The sequence below is a fragment of the Carassius auratus genome, chromosome 6 (genome assembly GCF_003368295.1).
Source record: "Carassius auratus strain Wakin chromosome 6, ASM336829v1, whole genome shotgun sequence".
Lineage (NCBI taxonomy): Eukaryota > Metazoa > Chordata > Actinopteri > Cypriniformes > Cyprinidae > Carassius > Carassius auratus.
In genome coordinates, this window is record NC_039248.1 from 5331483 (window position 1) to 5352747 (window position 21265).

Below are 21265 nucleotides of genomic sequence, written 5' to 3' on the forward strand. Positions count from 1 at the left end.
CATAATTTCATATCAAGCATTGTATTTTTCCTTAAGGCACAATTGAGCTTCTCTAATATAGCCTAAACACATATCATTCAATTTCAATTAAATTTTATTGTATACAAATCGTTGAAAAGCAACTTTACAGAAAATTAATGTTTCAATCATATTTAGTAGTAGCTTATAAGTGGTGACTCAGTTTATGTATGTATGGCAGAAATGTACAGAAAAATCAATAAAAGACTTAAACAGATGATATTAATATCAATTATTATGATGCAGTCAAACTTATAGCAACATTTTGTAGTTCTGTATGTTGTTTCAGGGTTGGCATCTTCTGAGGTCCTCTGAGGGGTCAGCATCATCTCTTCTCAGGTGTTCTGGATCCAGACTGAAGCTAGATACATCCTTTGTCAAAACGGAGAAACAGATAGAGACATAATTAGCATAGCTGCTGTTCCAACCAAGTAAAATTAATTAGTTTAACCCAAGCTAAAGAATAATAATACGCATTTGATCAGATATAACTACAGTCCATTATGAGATGCATTAACAGAATGCTTGGTGAAAGAGATGAGTCTTTAACCTAGATAAAAACAGAGAGAGTGTGTCTGAACCCCGAAGGTTATGAGGAAGGCTATTCCAGAGTTTAGGAGCCAAATGTGAAAAAGCTCTACCTCCTTTAGTCGACATTGCTGTCCGAGGTACTACCAAAAGTCCAGAGTTTTGTGACCTTAGAGAGCGTGATGGATTGTAGAGTGGTAGAAGACTAGTTAGGTACACAGCAGCTAAACCATTAAGGGCCTTGTAGGTAAATAAAAATATTTTGTAACTGATATGGAACTTAATAGGTAGCTAGTGTAGAGACAAAAAAATTTGGAGTAGTACTGTATGATAAGCTGCTACCTTTTGGACTACCTGTAGCTTGTTTATTGAAGAAGCAGGACAACCACCTAGATGTGCATTACAATAGTCCAGTCTAGGGGTCATGAATGCATGAACATATTTCATAGCTTGGCAATGTTTTGAAGATGGAAAAATGCTATTTTTGTAACATGGGAAATATGATTTTCAAAAAACAAGTTGCTGTCTATAATAACACCCTAAATTTTTGACTGTAGAGGAAGTAACAGTACATCCATCTAGTTGCAAATTGTAATCTACAAGATTCTGTGTACTGTTTTTTGGTCCAATAAATAATATCTCTGTCTTATCCAAATTTAATAGGAGAAAATTATTGGTCATCCAATCTTATACATTTTAAATACACTCTGTCAGCTTAGATAATTGAGAAGTTTCATCTGGTCTCATTGAGATATATAGCTGAGTATCATCAGCATAACAGTGGAAACTAATCCCATATTTTCTAATAATATTACCAAGAGGCAACATGTACAATATATTGAAAATAGCAGAGGACCTAGGACAGGTCCTAATGGCACTCCATATTTTACTGGTGATAAATGAGATGACTTCCCATTTAAATAAACAATGTTGTAGCGATCGGTCAGGTAGAATCTAAACCATCTTAGAGCCTGCCCTTGAACACCTGTTTAGTTTAGTAATCGATCTATGAATATATCATGACTATGGTGTCGAATGCGGTACTAAGATCAAGTAAAACTAGCAATGTGATGCAGCCTTGGTCTGACATAAGAAGCAGGTCATTTGTAATCCTAACAATAATTTCAATGTAGTTTCATAATTTAATAAAATAACAGATTTATTGGGGGAAAATACTCAAATATTTCAAACATGCACTTCATATTGTTGAAAAAAAAAGGGTTATTATGTACAAAGTTTTTGTTGTAGGAAATTACATGATTACTGAGAGTTTGATTTAACATTATTTAAATTATATTCATACAATATTTTGAAACTATTCTTATTTACGTTATCATAGTTTTAAATATGCATCCATTCATGTTTTTATGATTCATACTGTTTTTTTTTTTTTTTTTTTGTAGCAGAACACAAACATTTGTTGCAGAATCTGGAAAACGGAAAAATTTCAGATTTAAAGGGATAGCCCAACCAAAAATGAAAATTCTGTAATTATTTTTGCATGCCCATGTCATTCCAAAACTGTAAAGTTATTTCTTGTGTGAAACACAGAAGAAGATGTTTCGCAGTTTGTTCGCACTGCTCTCTTCTATACAGTGAAAGTGAACGGGACTAGGAATATCAAGGAATTCACAAGGAATCCTTGACATACAGAACAGAGGAAAGAAACGGAAACAGTCCAAGTGAGAAAAGGGAGATCCCCTAGACTACATGCCATACACTACATCTGGACGAGGCGAATCCCCTGAGATCCATTTTGGGTCCCTTATCATTACGCACATCACATTCCATCCCCTCCATTCCCACAACGGGCTCCTGCTATCTAATGGAACTTCCTATATAAGGGCAACCTCAGACTGCATCCCATAAATCAAGCCTGTGATGTTTCCAGAGAACAAGACCATGGCTGGTATGTTCTGAGGCCTTGCTGCGGTCCGAAAGAAAGATGGGGGAGAAAACAAAGCCTGCAGAAGCGACTCTGTCACTGGTCATCATCACACTCTCTTGGATGTGGGAAGGAAAGGAGGTAGAGAGAGTGTCTTGGAGACGGATGGAGGATGGGGGTGTATAGTGAGAGTGAAAGTGAGAAGTTGCGAGGGAGAGAGAGGCAGAGATGCACAGCTCTACCAGGTCTCTGTTGTGCCATATAAGGAAAATGGGGTCTGCCTGGAATCTCGGCTGTAATCTGTGTTTAGAAGGGAACACCAAAAGACTGGGACAGAGTGACTAAATAAGGTGCAACAGCAGTGTCATTGTTAAGACAAATAGGCATTCATTGGGATATCTTTCGACTGTTTACTCACCAACAATAAACTTTGGAGTAGCTGCAGACTTTCATTCTGGCAAAGACTAACACCAATTAAGGAGTGTGAAGTATTGCACCTGTACATGCTGCATGGTGCTGTAGAAATAGGAACATAAATGTTTGTTTAATAGTTTGATAGTTTAATAGTATACAGAAGTTTGTATAGTCAGAGACACTAATACTGAAGACAGCTGACAGGCTATATCAAGTCTTGTCTGAACTTGTGATCATAATAAAAAAGAAGAGGTTATATTTTTTACAAAAATGTCTCGCAAATATGCAGTGCACCTTTTAATCATCATGCACTCTAAAAGTGTTTATAATATTACATACAAACAGTAAAAGCCTGTTAATTGGTAACTGTAAATTATCTTATACATTGTAAAAAAGAAAATACAAATACAACTCAAGTCGCCTTTATTTATATAGCGCTTTGAACAATACAGATTGTAACAAAGAAACTGAACAGCATAAAATTGGAAAACAGTGTGTCAATAATGCAAAAAGGCAGTTCATTATTGAATTCAATTATGTCATCATCCAGCTCACTTCAATCTAAATATTATCTGTGCAATTAATTCAACGATATCACTGGAAATTAAGTGTCCCCAACTAAGCAAGCCAAAGGCAACAGCAGCAAGGAACCAAAACTCCAGTGACAGAATGGAGAAAAAACCTTGGGAGAAACCAGGCTCAGTCGGGGGGCCAATTCTCCTCTGACCAGATGAAACCAATAGTTCAATTCCGATTGTGCAGAATCATCTGTTTCCTGTGGTCTTATCCCGGTGGTCATCTAGGAGACAAGGTATTGACTGGGGCTCATCTAGTTGTCCTGGACTCCGGTGGCATTCAGGGCTGTAGAAGTCCTCTCTAGGTGCTGATCCACCATCTGGTCTGGATACGTACTGGATCTGGGTGACTGCAGTGACCATCTGATCTGGATACATAGTGGATTTGGTGGCAACGGTGACTTTGGAATAAGAGAGAAACATACTAATATTATCATAGATGCAATTCTTCTAATGATGTAGCAAGTACATTGTGTGTTATGGGAAGTGTTCCTGGTTCCGGTTTTCCTAGTTAATGCAGCCTAAAAATCCTTTAATGGATTTGAATATTAGAAATGTGTTAGTGTGTTATGTGTAAGCCAGGTTAAAGAGGTGGGTCTTTAATCTAGATTTATACTGACAGAGTGCGTCTGCCTCCGGAAACCATGTTAGGTAGGTCATTCCAGTGTTTGGGCGCAAAATAAGAAAGGGATTTACCGCCAACAGTTGATTTTGATATTCTAGGTATTATCAAATTGCCAGAGTTTTGAGAATGCAGCGGACGTGGAGGACTATAGTTCAATAAGAGCTTGTTCATATACTGAGGTGCTAAACCATTCAAAGCTTTATAAGTAATAAACAAAATTTTCAGTCAGGTTTCAAGGTTTCAGGCCCCACAATAGCACAGAAACTGCACTTGTTAAAATTACAAATGACTTGCTTCTTGCATCAGATCAAGGCTGCATCTCATTGCTAGTTTTACATGATCTTAGTGCTGCGTTTGACATCATGGATCATGACATGCTCATAGATCAATTACAAAATTATATCTTTACCAGGTCAAGAAAATATGATCATATTACCCCAATTTTACAGCTATAGTCTTAGACAGCGTTCTGTGTTATTACATGCAGAGTTTTTAGGTCCTATAATTAACACCTCTGTTTTTTTTTTTTTTTTTTTACAGAATTTAGCAGTAAGAAATTACTTCTCATCCAGGTTTTTATATCAACTTTGCATTCTGTAAAATTTTCAAATTGTTATGTTTCTCCGGGCCTCGAAGAAATATAGAGCTGACTATCATCAGCATAACAGTGAAAGCTGACACCATGCTTGCTGATGATATCTCCCAAGGGTAACATGTAAAGTGTGAAAAGTAATGGCACTAGTACTGAGCCTTGAGGTACTCCATCCTGCACTTGTGATCGATATGATACCCCTTCATTTAATGCAACGAAATGATGGTGGTCAGATAAGTATGATTTGAACCATGCTAATGCACTTCCATTAATGCCAGCAAAGTTTTCTAGTTCTATTAAAGAGAATGTTGTGGTCGATAGTGTCGAACGCAGCACTAAGCAGAAGTTCCTGCATGACATCACATATGATTCTATTTTAAATAAATAACTTTTTAAAGGACATATAATTTATAGTGTGCATTGCAGTCCAACTTTTTACAACATTGACTTTCTATAGACAGAAAAATTCAGTGACAATAGTCTGGTAAACAGCACTTCTTAGCTCTGGGTAAACAGTTCTTTATTTTCAGCAACTGATAAACAATAAAATGTAGGAAAGGAATTATAATACTCCTATTTGGACCAGAGTTTGGCTTCAGTAGGAATACTTTGTTGTAGTCTTAGTGGAAGAGCAGTATCTCAGGAATTAGTCCTGACAGTGTGTCTGAAGGAGAACGGAAGGAGCGAATGGGAAATATGTGCTAGATTAATGAGAATAAGTGAAGCACAGGCTGTTCAGGGTAGATAGTCTCCTGAGACTCATCCAAAAACTCATTTCTACTGAAGCCGTTCAGAGTAACTGGAGCATAACGATTTGCCTACATTAGTATGAGAGAACATCACCTTACTAGACAAAATCTCACTACAAGGTACATATGAATCCACTTACAGTGTCACAGGCACAAGACATGGACATTCGAAAACAGGCAATTACATGTATACGGAGTTAAATCATTACTATAGAAAAACTAAATGTTTGTTATCTATAATTTATCTTTGTGCACATTGAATTCTCATAAAAATCCTGAGTACATGCACACTACTTTAGAGGGTCATATGTGTTTGGATATATTTGTCCTCGGTGGAACGTGGTTCCAGCTTAGCAGCAGGAGAGCAAGCAAATATTTATCTGCTCATATTTGTTCAAATTGTTTCACATTATCTATCTGTTGATGATAACACTTTTTTTTTTTTTTACCAGAAAGACTTATTTTAGAAGCTAGCCAACAATCCAGGCTTTTTGTGTGTGGAAATTTTGCAATTTAAAATGAACAATCGAAGCATTTATCTTATGATTAGCTGAACATTTTCAATTTAGACTGCACAAATTAATTTACATGCTTATTTTTTTTTTTTTACAATAAAAAATAAGGTGTACAAAAATGAAATAAAAATAATGCTGCTGCTTTTTTTACCAGTAAAAGTAAATTTAATATTCCATATAACAGCTTTTAAAAGAAGATGATACAAACATCAGATTCAAAATCAGTTAACTGGATGTCAAATAAAAAAAAATATGATAAATATGAATATATTGTAAAATGCTGCATTGTTTTCAAAGCTGAGTAGCTATAAACTGAACAACCACAATGTTTTTAATCATAAAACTAGTACTGTAAGTACAAAAAAACAACAACATTTAAAAGTAAAAAAAATATATAATACATTCAACATCTACAACTGGAGTAAGCCGAACAGAATATTTTGTCCTCTTTAATGGCTAATTGTTTTAATTGTGATCATATGACTTCCTCTTGTGTGTTGCTTCCCGAATGACTGCAAAGCTGGAAACAACAAACAGCAGAATGGGATGCAATGTTTCTCAGGCTTATGAAACTAAAAATTACATTTGTTAATCTTTACATTATATCAAAATATAGAAACAAAGCCAACTCGAGCCCTCTCTTACCTCAGTTTTATGACTCTGCACTACGATGGCCATGAGGTTCTTGTGAAGGCACTGTTGCTGAGCCTCTTAGGAAGAGTTTTCCTGTGTGCTCTTCCTTACTGCTAAGGAAATGATGGAGCAATCCATACAACAATGGCCTAAAACATAAAAGCATAAAGGAATGGTTAACCAAAAATAAAGTGTGAAAGCCACTGGTCAAAAGAGCTTCTAGGACATTCTCATATCTCTTTTTATGTTTGACATTTAAAAAAAAAATGGTCAAAGCTGATTAAACGATGACAGATTTTGTTGTTGTTGTTGTTGAACTGTTCCTTTAATATGCAACGAACAGAGGTTTAGAACAGATAATGCAATGAAACGAAATGCTTTCCTGTCTTAAGACAACTTTCATGAGCTTTTTTGATCAACTTCAAATGTTGACTACTATAATATAATAGTTAGAATATTTGATATAGTATTCATAAGTGTTAGTTCAGTGTAAACAGGCCCCAGATTCCCTCACAGTGACCCTGGACCATATTTATTGTTGTGCCTTGTACTTACATGTTCAGTGTCATCTATTATAAACTTTGTAAACACTGTTTTAGAAGGTGCTCTATTCAAGTTTTACTTACAAATCATACTTACACTGCTTTGACACTTGAATCCTCTGTGACATTGAGCTCATTGGCCACGAACTCCCGATCTAGGGGAACTTCAGGCTGACCTGATTCTGAGATACATTGTTTTAAAAAAAGAAAAGATTAACCTTCACAAGTTTGTTTTTAGAATGTGTTTGAGTTGTGAGGTGTAACAGAGTGCTAGGACAGAGTGACCGTGCGTATGGTCCTCCTGCAGGGCTCACGCGCTCACCCGCGGTCAGCACCGAGGCGGTGTACTGATACTTGTTGAACTGCAGGTATTCTCGGATCAGTTCATTGATCAGCAGGTTCTCGTGGGACAGTGGCGGCCGCGGCGTGCTCTCGTCGTCCAGCGCGCTGAACACCTCCGCCCGGATCCTCGCCTTCAGCTGCCCCAGGACCCCACGGGCCTCCAGCGTCTCTCGCAAAGCTACAAGATCACGCATTTGAAAGTCAGAGAGAGAAAGTGAGTTGGGCTAACTTGCACAGCTATAGCATCCACAACTGTGGAGAGATTTGAGGGTTACATTTAAGCATCTAACAACATTGATAACAAACATTAAGACTGAAGATATGTTATTAAACAAACACGCAAAAAAACATCACGTTAGAACAACGATATGGTGCATTATGACAGTTTAGGAGTATTAGCTCACCGCTTTTCAACTCTGTGACGGTTGCCATTGAAACAGAATCGCACTTCTCAGACGCTTCCACTAGAGGTCACTGTGGCTCTTTCTGCGTAAAGCTTAGCCATTCCACTCCAAGCGGAAGTGCACGTTAGTTTATTATTTATTTTGTATTATTCAGCATTTAAAAAATAATAAAATGTTAGCATTCATAAATAGATAAAAGGGGAATAGAAATAAATATTTTAAAACGGAATACAGAATTATTAAATGATTACATATGATACATATTCAATACAGTTAATATATGTATTAATTATATATTGTGCAAATAATTTAGAGCGTATTAGGACATTCCTTTTCAGCTGCATTTAAAGAATGAACTAAAATAATAATAATAGATTCTTTAAAGCGAAATAAACTGAACAATAATTATTAATAATAATTATGATAATAAATAATTACTAATGTTTAATTAAAAAACATTAAACTCCTTTAAATAATAAACAGGCATTATAACTGTTAAACACAAACAAACTAATTTCAAGCAGAATAGCCTACATAAAGAGAGAGAAGTTAAATAAATCAATATATACATATTTTAAGAATTCATTACTAAATACAGTAAGTACAAAAGTTCAACATTAAATACACCTCTTATTAATATTAAATAAATATATTTCATTCATATAACATTAATAATGAGATAAAGGGGAAGCAGAAGTAAATTAATAAATAAATGTGTGTGTGTGTATTTAATACAATTATTTTAGAGAGTTTAAGGGCGTTCCCTTTTCAGCTGCTTTAAGTGCTGAAATATCGAGTGAAAAGCTACAATCGGAAAAAACAAAAACAAAGGACCACGTGACATCATGCGGATTGCGAAAGTAAACGTCGAGTAGAAAATCTCCTGCGCTCGAAATTCTTTGCTCGCATTTGTCCCGGAAGAACAAGATTTCTCACCGTGTCAGTTGTCGTCAACCTTCGTCCCAAAACAACAACTTTCTAGACTAGGCTTTAAAATGGCTGGAACAGCTTTAAAAAGACTCATGGCTGAATACAAACGTAAGTCATGTCATTGATTAACTTACACTAATGCAGCGCAGTGCTGGCGAAGGGTGGATAACGTTACGTCACACTGTTTTGGTAACGTTAGCTACAGTTTGGCAGCTGTAGATACTTCCAGAACTTCGTCAACATATGCTGACAACATCCATCATTGAAATGATTTCAGTTAATATATTAGCAGTAACCTCCTTAAGTATCCTGAAACACACTGAGCGTGTGACTCCTAATTCGCGTTCAAACTTCATTTCTCTAACGTTAATCGCGTACTGCAAGTGTGCGATGGTTGTCTTTTCATAGATATATTTCCTGTTGAATTGTATGGATACAGATAGCTCAACGCATTTCTTTCTTTCTTTCCAGAACTAACCCTCAACCCTCCAGAAGGGATTGTAGCAGGTAAGAATTAGGGCATTTACTGAACTGCTCCATTGACCTGCTTTTACAGTAGATTCTTAAAAAAAAAAAAAAAATCAGTTTTATTTGTTTAATAGATAAATAGATTTTTATAATAAAATAATAAGTTAATGAGACTCATTTCTTTCCTACAGGTCCTGTAAATGAAGAAAATTTCTTTGAGTGGGAGGCTCTGATAATGTAAGTATTGTCTATAGACTGTAAAGATGATTTTGTTTAGTGTTTTTTTTCTCTTCTTTTATTTATTCCACCACAGGATTTAATAAATGAATTAATAAATTATGTAAATTTTCCTTTTTATCTCACAACTGAGATATTTTTCTTGCAGAAAGTCTGAATTCTGAGTTTACATCTCACAATTCTAACTTTTTTCTGAGAATTTAGTTTTCATTTGCACAATTAATTTTTTTCTTTCTTTATTTTAATTTATTTATTTTTGAAAATAAAAAAATCACAATTCTGACTGTTTCCTCAAAATTGCAAGTTTATGTCTCACAATTCTGACTTTTATTTTTTAGGTAATTGTGACCTTTTCTGTCTTTTGAATTTTGAGTAAAATCTTGAGTTCTGAGGTTGTGTCTCACGATTCTGACTCTCTCAAAATTCTGAGTTTGTATCTCGCTGTTCTCTTCTATTCTGTTTTTTTTTTATCCACTAAGGAATATATAAAAAAACATGATTTTTACTTCATAGAGTTATTTTGAGTTTATATTTCAGTTCTCAGAATTATGAAATTTGAAGTCAGAATTGCTACAGAATAGACTGAAAGATATTAAGTGTCTAAATAATATTATTACATTTACATTTAAATTGACATTAATTCATTTAGCTGATGCTTTTATCCAAAGCGACTTACATTTGCTATATATGTCAGAGGTCGCACGCCTCTGGAGCAACTATATGTTAAGTGTCTTGGTCAGGAACACATTGGTGTCTCACAGTGGATTCGAACCCGGGTCTGTCACACCAAAGACATGTGTCTTATCCACTGCGCCAACCCCCCCCCCCCCCCCCCCATATATTATTATTATAGATTTTTTTTTAACGTGGCAGAAACAAGCTTCCATAAAATAGAGCTCAATATGGATGAGAAAATGTGTTTCTTGATGTTAAAATGATTCAGTTCAAGCTGCTTTTATCTGCCATGTCTGGTGAGATCCATCAGAGAGAGTAACAATAAAACTTTATTATTATTATTATTATTATTATTATTATTATTCATTTTAGTTTATCTTTAAAGATTGGACACAGATAATAACATATTAAAGAAATAAAAAAGAATATACTAAAATGGACACAGTTAATAACATGTTGGAGAAAACAATATATATACTAAAAATAAAAATTATACTATAAAATGGATTTGAACTATTTCTGAGTAAAATATGAGTAGTCCCAAATGCTAAGGTGATGCTATGGGGTTGCTAGGGTGTTCTGTCCCACTTGAGGTTTCGGTGATATTTAGTGAGATTTTTTTATTTTGTTGTCTGCGGGGGGAAATGTCCTGTTATTTAGGCAAGTAATAGCACTTAAGTGGTTTCAGAGTTTCTTGCATTTTCTCTTTATGTTTTTAATCTGCAAATTTAATTGTGAGATGACTCCATAATGAACAGTTATAACTAATATAAGTCACAAATGTTATCTGTAAAGACACAAAACCTGTACATTATGCTATCCTATACAGTACATATGAATACAACAATCTTTATCGTTTAAAAAGGAACTTCTTTTTTACAGGGGCGTTTTTGATGTCACTTTTTACAGTTCTGGAATCAGTTTTTGCCCGGGGCTTCTTTTCATTCATCGCATGCACAGCTGTTCATTTACTAGCATTTAAAGGGACATTAAGTGATGATAACTGATTTTAATTTTGGATAAGACTGTCCTCCGGTAAACCAAACTGATGGTTTGATCAGTGGTTTTGAGCGATAAGTTTTTAAGTGAAACCAAGTGCCAAGCAAAATAAGGAACAGTGTCCCAAGCAACCCCCTGACAGCTGTTCCACAGATACGGAAGTGTGCTCGTTTGATGCGCTGCTCATCGTGATTATCGATCAATATCTGCCCATAGAAACAGTGTTTGATTGACAGCTGGATATGGTAAGTAAACAGAAAGAGATTTGCATGTTAAATGGTCCTTTGAGAATGATTCCATGAAGTTTTGCCACCGCTGTCAGTGCTGGATGAATTTCTGTGATTTATGACATTGTGTGATTTTATGATTAAGATGAAGTGTAAAGGGGGTTTTGGAGTTTTAGTTGATACGCTGAAGGCGGTTAATGGTTTAACTTGCCTCTTATATCAGAGCAAAAGATGAAGTTCAACTGAAGTTTGTGTATAATAAAGGTATTTACTTTGAGAAGTTATTTGCATGTCTGAGAAACTTCCTCTGCAACCCCCATGTGGGTTCATTTAATTCCTGATGCTAAAGATTTTCATTATATTCTATACAAATGATTGCAGTGAATCATGATGTATGTCTTTAATGTTTTTTTTTACAAATGTTGTAATAAAACTCTACTTAATGCTTAGGATTTGTGGGTAATACATCAATAGCTTATGCAGATATCTACTTATAGCCCTTTCTTAGGGCGATTGTGGGTCTCTTCTGAAATGCTTCATTCTTTGCTTCTGTTTTTGCTTTTTGTTGCAGCACAGAGATTCATTACAATGCACAAAATGATTTACTATGTTGTATGCTAATGTTTTTTTGGTATTTTTTCTTGCTTTCTTGTTTTAGGGGACCAGAGGACACATGTTTTGAGGGCGGTGTGTTTCCTGCCATCCTCAGTTTCCCTTCAGACTACCCTCTCAGCCCTCCCAAGATGAAGTTCACCTGTGACATGTTTCATCCGAACAGTGGGTATAACACGCATTCAGCATATACACAGTATATGTGAGCTTTAGTGACTTTTTTTTTTTTTATACAGCACATTTCATACACAATAGTAATTCAAAGTGCTTTATATAAAAAAAAATATCATAAAATAAAACGGATGCATTCATTTTTTTTAAATAAAAGCAAAAAATATGCATGAATGATAGATCAGTATGATGTACTTTAATTTGATTTTTAATCAGTATAATTGAATTTTTCTTGATGCAGTTATTTTATTGAAAAATATTCATATTTAGAAATTATTTTCTTAATTACTTAATTAATTATTAAAGTAATTGGAGAACAGATATAGTTTATAGTACAGTGTTTTCGTCAGCCTTTATGATGTTTTGCTTACAGGTGGAATTGATAGTGCAGCTTCACTATTTTTTATTTTTAATATGTGTGTGTGTATGTGTATATATATATATATATATATATATATATATATATATATATATATATATATATATAACAAAAATTAACATATCGTGCATCCCTATATCTATATAGGGATGCACGATATATTGGCCACCATATTGGTATTGGCCAATTAATGTTAATTTTTCTTTTATCGAACCGATAAGAGAATTTGGCCGATATCTTAGAGCCAATAATACATTATTTCCTGCAGAGACACTTCAGATGTGCACTGTCCACCATGATGGTTTTTAATTGCTTGAAATATCATTGGAAGCACTTTGAAAAGGAAATACAGTGAACTGCAACATGTGCAGGGCAAGTCTAAATGCAGAAACACTCAAGCAAGCATACACACGCAGTGCATGTATGTATTTGTACTGGTTTAGAATGAGAGGGACAGTAGTAACGTACTGCCGAGCGCATTAAACACAGGCTGCTAGATTCACTTTCGCCAGAAAATCATGTATGCCTAAAGTTGAAAATAAATGATGTTTATAGTGAATGCTCTCTCTCTCTCTCTCCCTACCTACCGTTAAGTAACTTGTGCATTGTTTTACTTACTTGTTTTTGACATATCCGACCCAATACTTTCAAGTGATGAAATGTATATTTACTCGACAAGCTCGCGCATCTCCACCGCTGCGCTCTCAATCAAAACAGCTGTACAGGGGTTGATACTGAATGTTTCACATTATATTCATTGCTAAATATCCTACGTAAACAACCTTAATCTATAATCACTCCATTCTGCTGTCTGTTGTTCTGTTTTCGGTGTTTCTTTGTCTGAATAGGTATATATACAAAATCTGAATATTTTTTAATACTTGTCATTCAGCAAGGATATATTAAATTGATTCAAAGTGACAGTGAAGACTTGTACATTTATTACAGAGATTTATTTTAAATAAATGCTGTATAATAAATACATAATAATAATAACAATAATAATAACAATAAATAATCATGAATCAACAAATGCTAAAACAGTTTTCAACATTGATAATAACAAATGTTTCCTGGTCACCAAGTTTAATTTTAGAATGATTTCTAAAGGATCATGTGACACTGAAGACTTGATTAACAATGCTAGAAATCCAGCTTTGTGTCACCAGAATAAGTTGCATATTAAAATATATGAAAATAGAAAACATACAAATTTTAATATCATATCACAATATTACTGATCATTTTTTATGATTTTTATTTTAGTGGTAAGGCATAAACATGCAATCACAGATCTCTCATGTAATATATTGTATAAGCTTTCCTGTGCATATATTGGCTATTTAACAATCACTGTGTAGGCAAAACTATCCACTTTATGATTTGCAGTTTTAGAAGTGCCTCCAGGAGCCAGAACAGAACTTTTCTAATGCATTTACAGTCCTCCGAATCTGATATAGACAAGCATAGACTTAAGAATCGTAGTCCTAAAGTGTCTTTATGGCCGGGGCATTTCCTGTGGTCCCATTGATGGATGTTTGGACACAGAGTTCAGGGAAGTGGGCCCAGATAAAGGTCTTCCTGCAGGCCACAGATAGCAGCAGCCCAGCCTACAGTCCTCTGATGGTGCCGGGGCTCTGGAGGCGGTTATCAGAGCTGAACGGCTCAGAATCTGATCACTGTCCTCAGCTGTGGAGAGAATGAGGAGATAACATCAGCCGTGATACCGTGTGGGGGTGGATTCATTCAGCCCTGATCCAGGGTTAATAAACTTGTGTCCCTTACGTTCACTCTTCCAAAGTATTACTTGATTGCTTTGTGCGTCTTTAGAAGGGAAACCAATCACGGGTCAGTGCTCATGGAACTAACACTTTAATTGATTCATTGATTTAGTGGATTAATCCGTATGTTCATTTTGATCCTTTAAGGATCCTAACATCTGTTCTTTATTGCAGTTTCAACTGTTTTTAATTCAACTGCTTTTAATCCAATTTTGGCCTTTTTAGCTAATTGGTAGAGTAGTTCAGTCTATGGGATGACATGCAGTGAACTGAAGCAGCCAGTCCGTTCCCAACCTTAATATAAAAAAAAGTGTACAAAATGCTGATATAATCAAATTGAAAGTTCATTCAGTGTATTCAGTCTACTGGGAATGAAGACTGTAAAGATGTTTAGAGGATAAATAACAAGAAAAACAGGAATGAACAGAACTATTGCAGAACTTTATAAACTTTATGGTGTGTTTGGTGTGTTTTCTGCAGTCTACCCAGACGGCCGTGTGTGTATCTCAATCCTGCACGCTCCTGGTGATGACCCCATGGGCTATGAGAGCAGTGCTGAGAGATGGAGTCCTGTGCAGAGCGTGGAGAAGATCCTGCTGTCTGTGGTCAGCATGCTCGCTGGTTAGTCACCATTAATTACATTGTAAAACATTAAAACCAATAACAGGCATTTTAAACTTTAATAATATTACAATTATTGATCATTCTTATCAAATAAATGCATACTTTGTAAGCAAAAGATGCTTCTTTTAAAAAAAAAAAAAACTTCCCTATACCCAAATTTCTAAACATATAAATGTGTATAAATACGGAAAAAGAGATAAATCTTACCCAGCATGGCAGAAGTAAAGACAGTCATGACTGATTCCCTTTATCACCATGACATTAACATCATTTACCCATCCTCTTGTTATTCCACATTTGGCCTAAAATTTAGTTTTTCTTTTTAACAAAAATAGTATTGATTCTGATCACTGTGAGAGTAGGTGCCTTTCCATTACAGATTTTCCAAAAAAATGTACGATATTTATGTCGATAAAAACAAATGGTGAAATGACGACGTTTCCGTTAACCGATATTATGTGACTAAAACGTCATGACGACGATGTTGGTAGGTTTATGCATACCGCAGCCACTGCACTAGCCATTATTTTTAATCAATGAAGATGTAGACCTGTATTTTTTTAGCAAAGCAGCACGTAGAGCCACCTCTGCAATATGTCAACACAAGCACTAGAGTAGCCGCGATCAATGTCAAATATTTCCTTTACAGTTTTGCGATAATTCCTTTTTTCGAATTGCCTGAAAAACCACCTCATGTGAGCATAGGGTTTTTTTTGCAATATATGGATGTTTTTGCTGTGATTTTCAATTCACAGTTTCAGTTTGCGCAGTTAGAAGGCTAAGGGAAACGCGCTTAAGCCACGACTGGAACTTTACCCAGGAACTAGGAACTTTGGGCTGGTACTCTGTGTGTTTCCTCCCCAGGAACTAAATAAAGTTTACCTGCTGGCGAGGTAGTACTTTTTTCAAAGCTGCTGAACTTTTGGGGGCGGGACTTGGGCACTAAACATGCTGATTGGTTGAGTTCACGCAGCATTGTGATTTCAACCACAATTTATTCGGATCATTTTCAAAATATTACTGTTATTGTGTCACGAAATGTAATTTCAAAAGTTTTAAAAAGTATTTCAGGCGAGAATGTAGTTGTTTAAAACTCAAATCTGCGGTTTATTCATAAAGACAGCTCGTATTTAAAAATGAGTTTCACTGATTTCGGAGGCGGTCAGCTCCACACGTTCAGCGGGAGCTCAGTGCTTATGTATCCGCCGAGAGCAGCCTCACCACGGCTATTCCTTCTGATATGTTCCGCTGGCTCTGATGTCTCTTTAGTGGTTAAACATATAATATAATAACAGGTAATCTTTGGTTTGTATTCAATTTATCTATATGTTAAAATGAAAAAATTTTTTTTAAATAATATTTTGTTTCATTGTAATGGCTTTATATATACACATTTCCCTACATTTCTGCAGCTATTATTATGTTCAAATGAAAACGAAAGGAGGCAGTGGTATTTGATATCCTATTTCGTTTTATTGTAAATTTACAGTATATATTGTAAATATATACTCTTTGCAGAATTACCGGATTTGCGTCGTCATGGACATCACACTCCCAGGTCAAATGCGTGAAGTCCGAACTACCGAGGATGCTAGTCCAAAATCAGCATACTTTGTATTGAGAAGACTATTTTCCTAATCTTCCCGGTACTTTAGTATGTGGTGGAAACGCAGAAAGCAACAGATCTGGGGGGAAAATAGTTCCTGGGGGAAAAAGTTCCTGGTACAATTGTTCTGGGTAATTTTGGTGGAAACGCGGCATTAGTGAGACATTTTAGAGAACTAGTGGGGTAGTAAATACTCGATTTTGAATGTTTTATTCCTTTTTTTTGTATTTACATCCTATCAGTGCTTGTCCTTAAATAATTGTGAATATCATCTACTCCAACAGAGCCCAATGATGAGAGCGGAGCAAATGTGGACGCCTCAAAGATGTGGCGTGAGGACAGAGAGCAGTTCAACCGCCTAGCTAAGCAGATCGTGCGCAGATCTCTGGGCCTCTGACACTCTCAGACTCCAGGACAGTGAGGATTGACGTTTACAAGAATCAAACTCCCCACAGAAGAGAAGAGTGTTGTAGTGTACTACCCCCTACCTCCACCAGTGTGAGCACTTTATTCCCATCCAGGCTTTCATACTCTCTTCCCAGTCCTCCCCTCTCCTGTGATTGGGTGAATGTGTTGGATAAATGGTTTTTGATGAAGAAGGCAAAGCGTTATACATTCACTGGAGAGTGTTCTAAAAGAGAGCCAAGCATCATTTACTGAATAAGTACACAAACCAGTTATTCACAGCCATTTTGGCAGTCGATTTGTCTTTCATGCCTGTTACTGGTCTATTGTTAAGAAATGGAATGCAGCTTTGGTTTGCTGACAGTATACTGATGCATACTTGTATGCTTCATTGTAATGACTGAGGCTATCACATCCACTTACAGATTATATTAATGATCTTTTAGAAATAAGGGAAAAGATCATGTCTATGGATGCAAATGTAATGTTCTAATTAAATACATTTAATATGAAAATTTTTGAAATTTGGTAATGCACAGATAGGTCAGTGGTTTTCTTCAGTTTAACTTTTTACTTTTATGGAAGTTTTTAGATTCAGTAGTAGCAAGCTGGAATCATCCAGCCTTCAGCAGAAAAATGGACCAAAATAATGGTTCGATTTACACCGTCATTACTTTAATTAAAAAATCTTTCAGATCTGTATTTGACTTTTTGCTTTTCATCTGTTCTCAAGGATTGTAAAGCCAATAAAATCAATAAATGTTTGTGATTTATGAACCCTTTGAGTTATTTTTATATGAATGTGCACAAATTAAAAATCACCATTGACATTCCTAGTGGACCATTGACACTCCTAATTGAGATTGTGGATAGAGTGTAAATGGTCAATTTGAGAGATGGGTGGCGGTAATGCACTTGTAAGTCTGCGATCTGCCGTAAAGCAAGAAGAAGAAGAAGATGCCTCACATCCAGGCTGTGTATTGAGGAGGCCCTATCCCTTTAAATGCAACACTGTTCAAAGGCTTGTAATAATTTGGAAGAATGCTAACCAAGGCAAGGTTTTTTTTTTTTTTTTTGTGAAACAACATTGTGTAATATTTTTACAATTTAAAATAACTTTTCAATTTTAGTGTATTTTATAATGTAATTTATTCCTGTGATGCAAAGCTGTGTTTTTAGCATCATTACTCCAGTCTTCAGTGTCACATGATCCTTCAGAAATCACTCTAATATACTGATTTGGTGCTCTGGAAACATTTACTCTTATCAATGTTAAAAAAGCCAATTATGCTCCTTATTATCTTTGTGGAAAGCATGATTTTTTTCTTTCAGGATTCTTTAATTAATATTAGAAACTGAAACGAGGCATTTATATGAAATCTTTTGAAACATAATTGTCTTTACTGTAACTTTTGATTAATCTGATGTGACCTTGCTGAATAAAACTATGAATTTCTTAAAAAATAGAAAGAAAGAAAATGTATTGACCCCAAACAAACGGCAGTGCACGTGTTCACAAAACAATTTTCCAGTGAACTCGAGGTGGATATCAAACGTGTTTGATTTGGCGGAGCTCAATCAGGATTTGCAGAATCTGACCGCATCAGAGGCTGGATTAACTCTTGTTATTCTTAATATCATATCAGCTGATGGGACTCATTATAGGACAGCTGCTTCCCTGTATCTGCTTCACCATCTGCATATAGAAACCGCAGGTTGCCTTTATTGCAATGCTATGAGAACTGTTCTTCTGAACGGCGATCACCTCCCACACATTACTGTAATTGAATGTCAGATATGATGACTTTGCTGACAAACCCGCTATGCCTCTGATCAGCTCCCACATACACACCTACTCTCACATTTACTGATGAATTCCCACACTAATTGCATGGACATTCACACAACACAAGCTAAATGAAAAGTATAAATGAAAATTTAATTAATACATTTGATGTAATTGTTACTACAAATATAATTGGCCACAACTGAAACAAAATATGGTTTACATTTTTTCTTTCTCTTTGGAGAGTTAAAAGCGATCTGTAAAGTTGCAAAGACTAAAGTCTCAAATCCAAAGAGATATTCTTTATCAAAGTTAAGAGTCAACCACACACCCCTAAAATGGCTCGTTCTAACACGTCCCTACATGTATACGTCAAAATGTGGGAATACACTCAACTACAAGGCAGTGGTTAAGTTGTATTTACAACCGTTCCAGAATAGTTCAACCCAAATATTCATATGTGTGCAGCGCATTTTGCGGAGGACAAAAAATGCTTCCTGTGAGAGTAGCCTACAATGCCCGTGACTGTTTCTATAAATTGGGGCAGTTCCAAATTTCCAAGGACAGTCTTTTGAACTTTAAACCACATAAACACATTGCATTGCACCAAATACACAACATATTGTGCTTTTTAGCAATGTCATATGATCCCTTCTAAGTATTTGCCACTGATAATTCAAACGCGAGTTTTGAGCAGTGTAGAGAAGCGCTTGTTGTTTGTCGTTTCTCCAGACATGGTTTCATGTTTACGGAGCACGATACGCAACACAATGCATAAAAAGACAGTATATGTCAGTATAATCAGCAGTTATTTCGCCACTGGATGCAAGAAATCTCGTTTATAGTGGGTTTTACTGTTTTTGTCACACGGCATCACAGTATAGTAAGGGGTGTAATATTTCAGTCACACGCTTGAGGTGTTTAGCCAATCACAAAGCGTATAGCTGGCCAATCATTTTCAGAACGATGAACTTTGTAAAAATCTACGCATTTCAGAAGACGGGGCAAGGAGAAGAAACAATAATGTACAGTATGAGGAAAATGAGTTTTTTTTTTTTAAATCACATTAAACATTACACCAAATACACAAAATAATGTTCTTTTTGGAAAAGTCAAATGACCCCTTTAATTTTGGTTATTGATAAATGTATGCTATAAAACTTTTACAAACAACTTAATTGGATTAAACAAGAAAATGGCAATAAATAATAAGAATTAGAATTATTCATTCAAAAATATACATATAATTTTTTTGTTATATATAAAATTAAAAATTAAAATAACTGGACACTGAAACAAAATATGGTTTAAAAACTAACTAAACTAAACTAAAATTTCTACAAATTATTTTGTTTTTATTTTGGTTATTGATAAATGTATGCTTTAAAAGTTTTATAAATAACTTGGATTAAACATTAAAATGCCAATAAATAGCAATAATATGACCATGCTGTTAAATGTAATGCCTTTTTTATGATACCAGGCAACCCTAAAATACTAAGACCAAAATGAAAATGAATTTAAAATGTATAAATATAATTATTTATTCAAATATATGTTTATAGGCTAATGTATACATTATGTTTATAATATATATATATATATATATATATATATATATATATATATATATATATATAAAATATATAAATATATACAGTGTATTCCAAAATATACCACAGCAGTGGTTCTCAACTTCCAAACATCAAGAGACCCAACTCTATCAAAATTGTGTATTAGAAGCATTTTCTTAATTATTCCACTACTTTGCTATCCTAATGATGCTAATGATTTATATTTATTATTCACATTTTATTTCCTCTGCACACAATCCTATCAAAACAGACTTGTAACTTATAATCATGCTCACTGAACGAATCAAAATAAGGACAGGACTGTGTCCATCTCTTCTGGAAACTCATCAATGGAAACACAAAGCCTGCAGTTAGCTGATGAGTTTCCCTGTCTAAACATGTCTGATACTTCATACACAGTGCTGATAATAAAGCACAGCTCAGCCTCAGGGTCAGACGTGAGACCACAACAGCTTTCAAAGAACTAACATCACACACACCTCTCTCTATCACTCCCTCCTCTCTCCATCATGCGTCAAACCACTCCTGAACAGTTTCATCTGAAACAGGTTCACTAGAATCCAGATTGTTGTTCACCCAACCCTGAGACTGACGTCAAGGCTAACCTGCATCATCCAACAGACTTATTTTAAGTTTCAAAGGACGCTTTTGTAAAGTGTTATGTACACTTACAGTCAAAAGAACCCACCCACTTAACCATGTCTTGGACAGTGGGTGGGACCTTTTTTGAGTGCTTGTTTTCTATATTTAAAAGACTTGTCTTTTTTGTTTAAATGAATTTAATGATTTAAATGGATTATGGGTATAGAGAGAATTCATTAAGAACATTAAAATTATAATAGAATAAGATTTGGACATTAAAACTATAAAATAAAAATTCTACTTAAAAAAAATATCAAATATTAAATTTGGGGAAACAATTTGACCATTAAAAAATGTTGTTTTAAC

General features: G+C 35.0%; 2 protein-coding genes across 4 annotated transcripts; one reads left to right on the forward strand and one right to left on the reverse strand.

Moving 5' to 3' along the window:
- Nucleotides 1-3285: 3285 nt before the first annotated feature.
- Nucleotides 3286-7937, reverse strand: cep20 (centrosomal protein 20). 2 transcript variants are annotated; one of them, XM_026257711.1, is made up of 5 exons: nt 7823-7937; nt 7399-7596; nt 7174-7258; nt 6547-6683; nt 3286-3821 (listed from the first exon to the last, which is right to left on the reverse strand). In XM_026257711.1, the coding sequence occupies exons 1-4, from the start codon at nt 7848-7850 to the stop codon at nt 6554-6556; spliced, it is 441 nt and encodes a 146-aa protein (XP_026113496.1). In that variant the 5' UTR covers nt 7851-7937; the 3' UTR covers nt 3286-3821; nt 6547-6553. The 2 variants fall into 2 exon arrangements, with proteins under 2 accessions (XP_026113496.1, XP_026113492.1); XM_026257707.1 differs by lacking the exon at nt 3286-3821 and adding an exon at nt 6044-6421.
- ube2g2 (ubiquitin-conjugating enzyme E2G 2 (UBC7 homolog, yeast)) lies at nt 7539-17713 on the forward strand. Of its 2 annotated transcripts, none has more exons than XM_026257698.1 (6): nt 7539-7632; nt 9224-9259; nt 9412-9457; nt 12017-12135; nt 14782-14922; nt 16816-17713. In XM_026257698.1, coding segments are annotated over exons 3-6 (375 nt in total). In that variant the 5' UTR covers nt 7539-7632; nt 9224-9259; nt 9412-9455; the 3' UTR covers nt 16929-17713. The 2 variants fall into 2 exon arrangements, with proteins under 2 accessions (XP_026113483.1, XP_026113476.1); XM_026257691.1 differs by lacking the exon at nt 7539-7632 and adding an exon at nt 8691-8860.
- The last annotated feature ends 3552 nt before the right edge of the window (nt 17714-21265 follow it).

Bases quoted from the DNA above. Each gene is read 5' to 3' on its own strand.
- ube2g2 (XM_026257691.1), top strand. From the start codon at position 8,818: ATGGCTGGAACAGCTTTAAAAAGACTCATGGCTGAATACAAAC. The intron at 9,458-12,016 runs GTAAGTATTGTC...TTCTTGTTTTAG, and splicing joins GAGTGGGAGGCTCTGATAAT to GGGACCAGAGGACACATGTT. The intron at 14,923-16,815 runs GTTAGTCACCAT...CTACTCCAACAG, and splicing joins TGTGGTCAGCATGCTCGCTG to AGCCCAATGATGAGAGCGGA.
- cep20 (XM_026257711.1), bottom strand. From the start codon at position 7,850: ATGGCAACCGTCACAGAGTTGAAAAGCG. The intron at 7,597-7,822 runs GTGAGCTAATAC...GTGATCTTGTAG, and splicing joins CGTCACAGAGTTGAAAAGCG to CTTTGCGAGAGACGCTGGAG. The intron at 6,684-7,173 runs GTAAGTATGATT...TTTATGTTTTAG, and splicing joins GATTCAAGTGTCAAAGCAGT to GCCATTGTTGTATGGATTGC.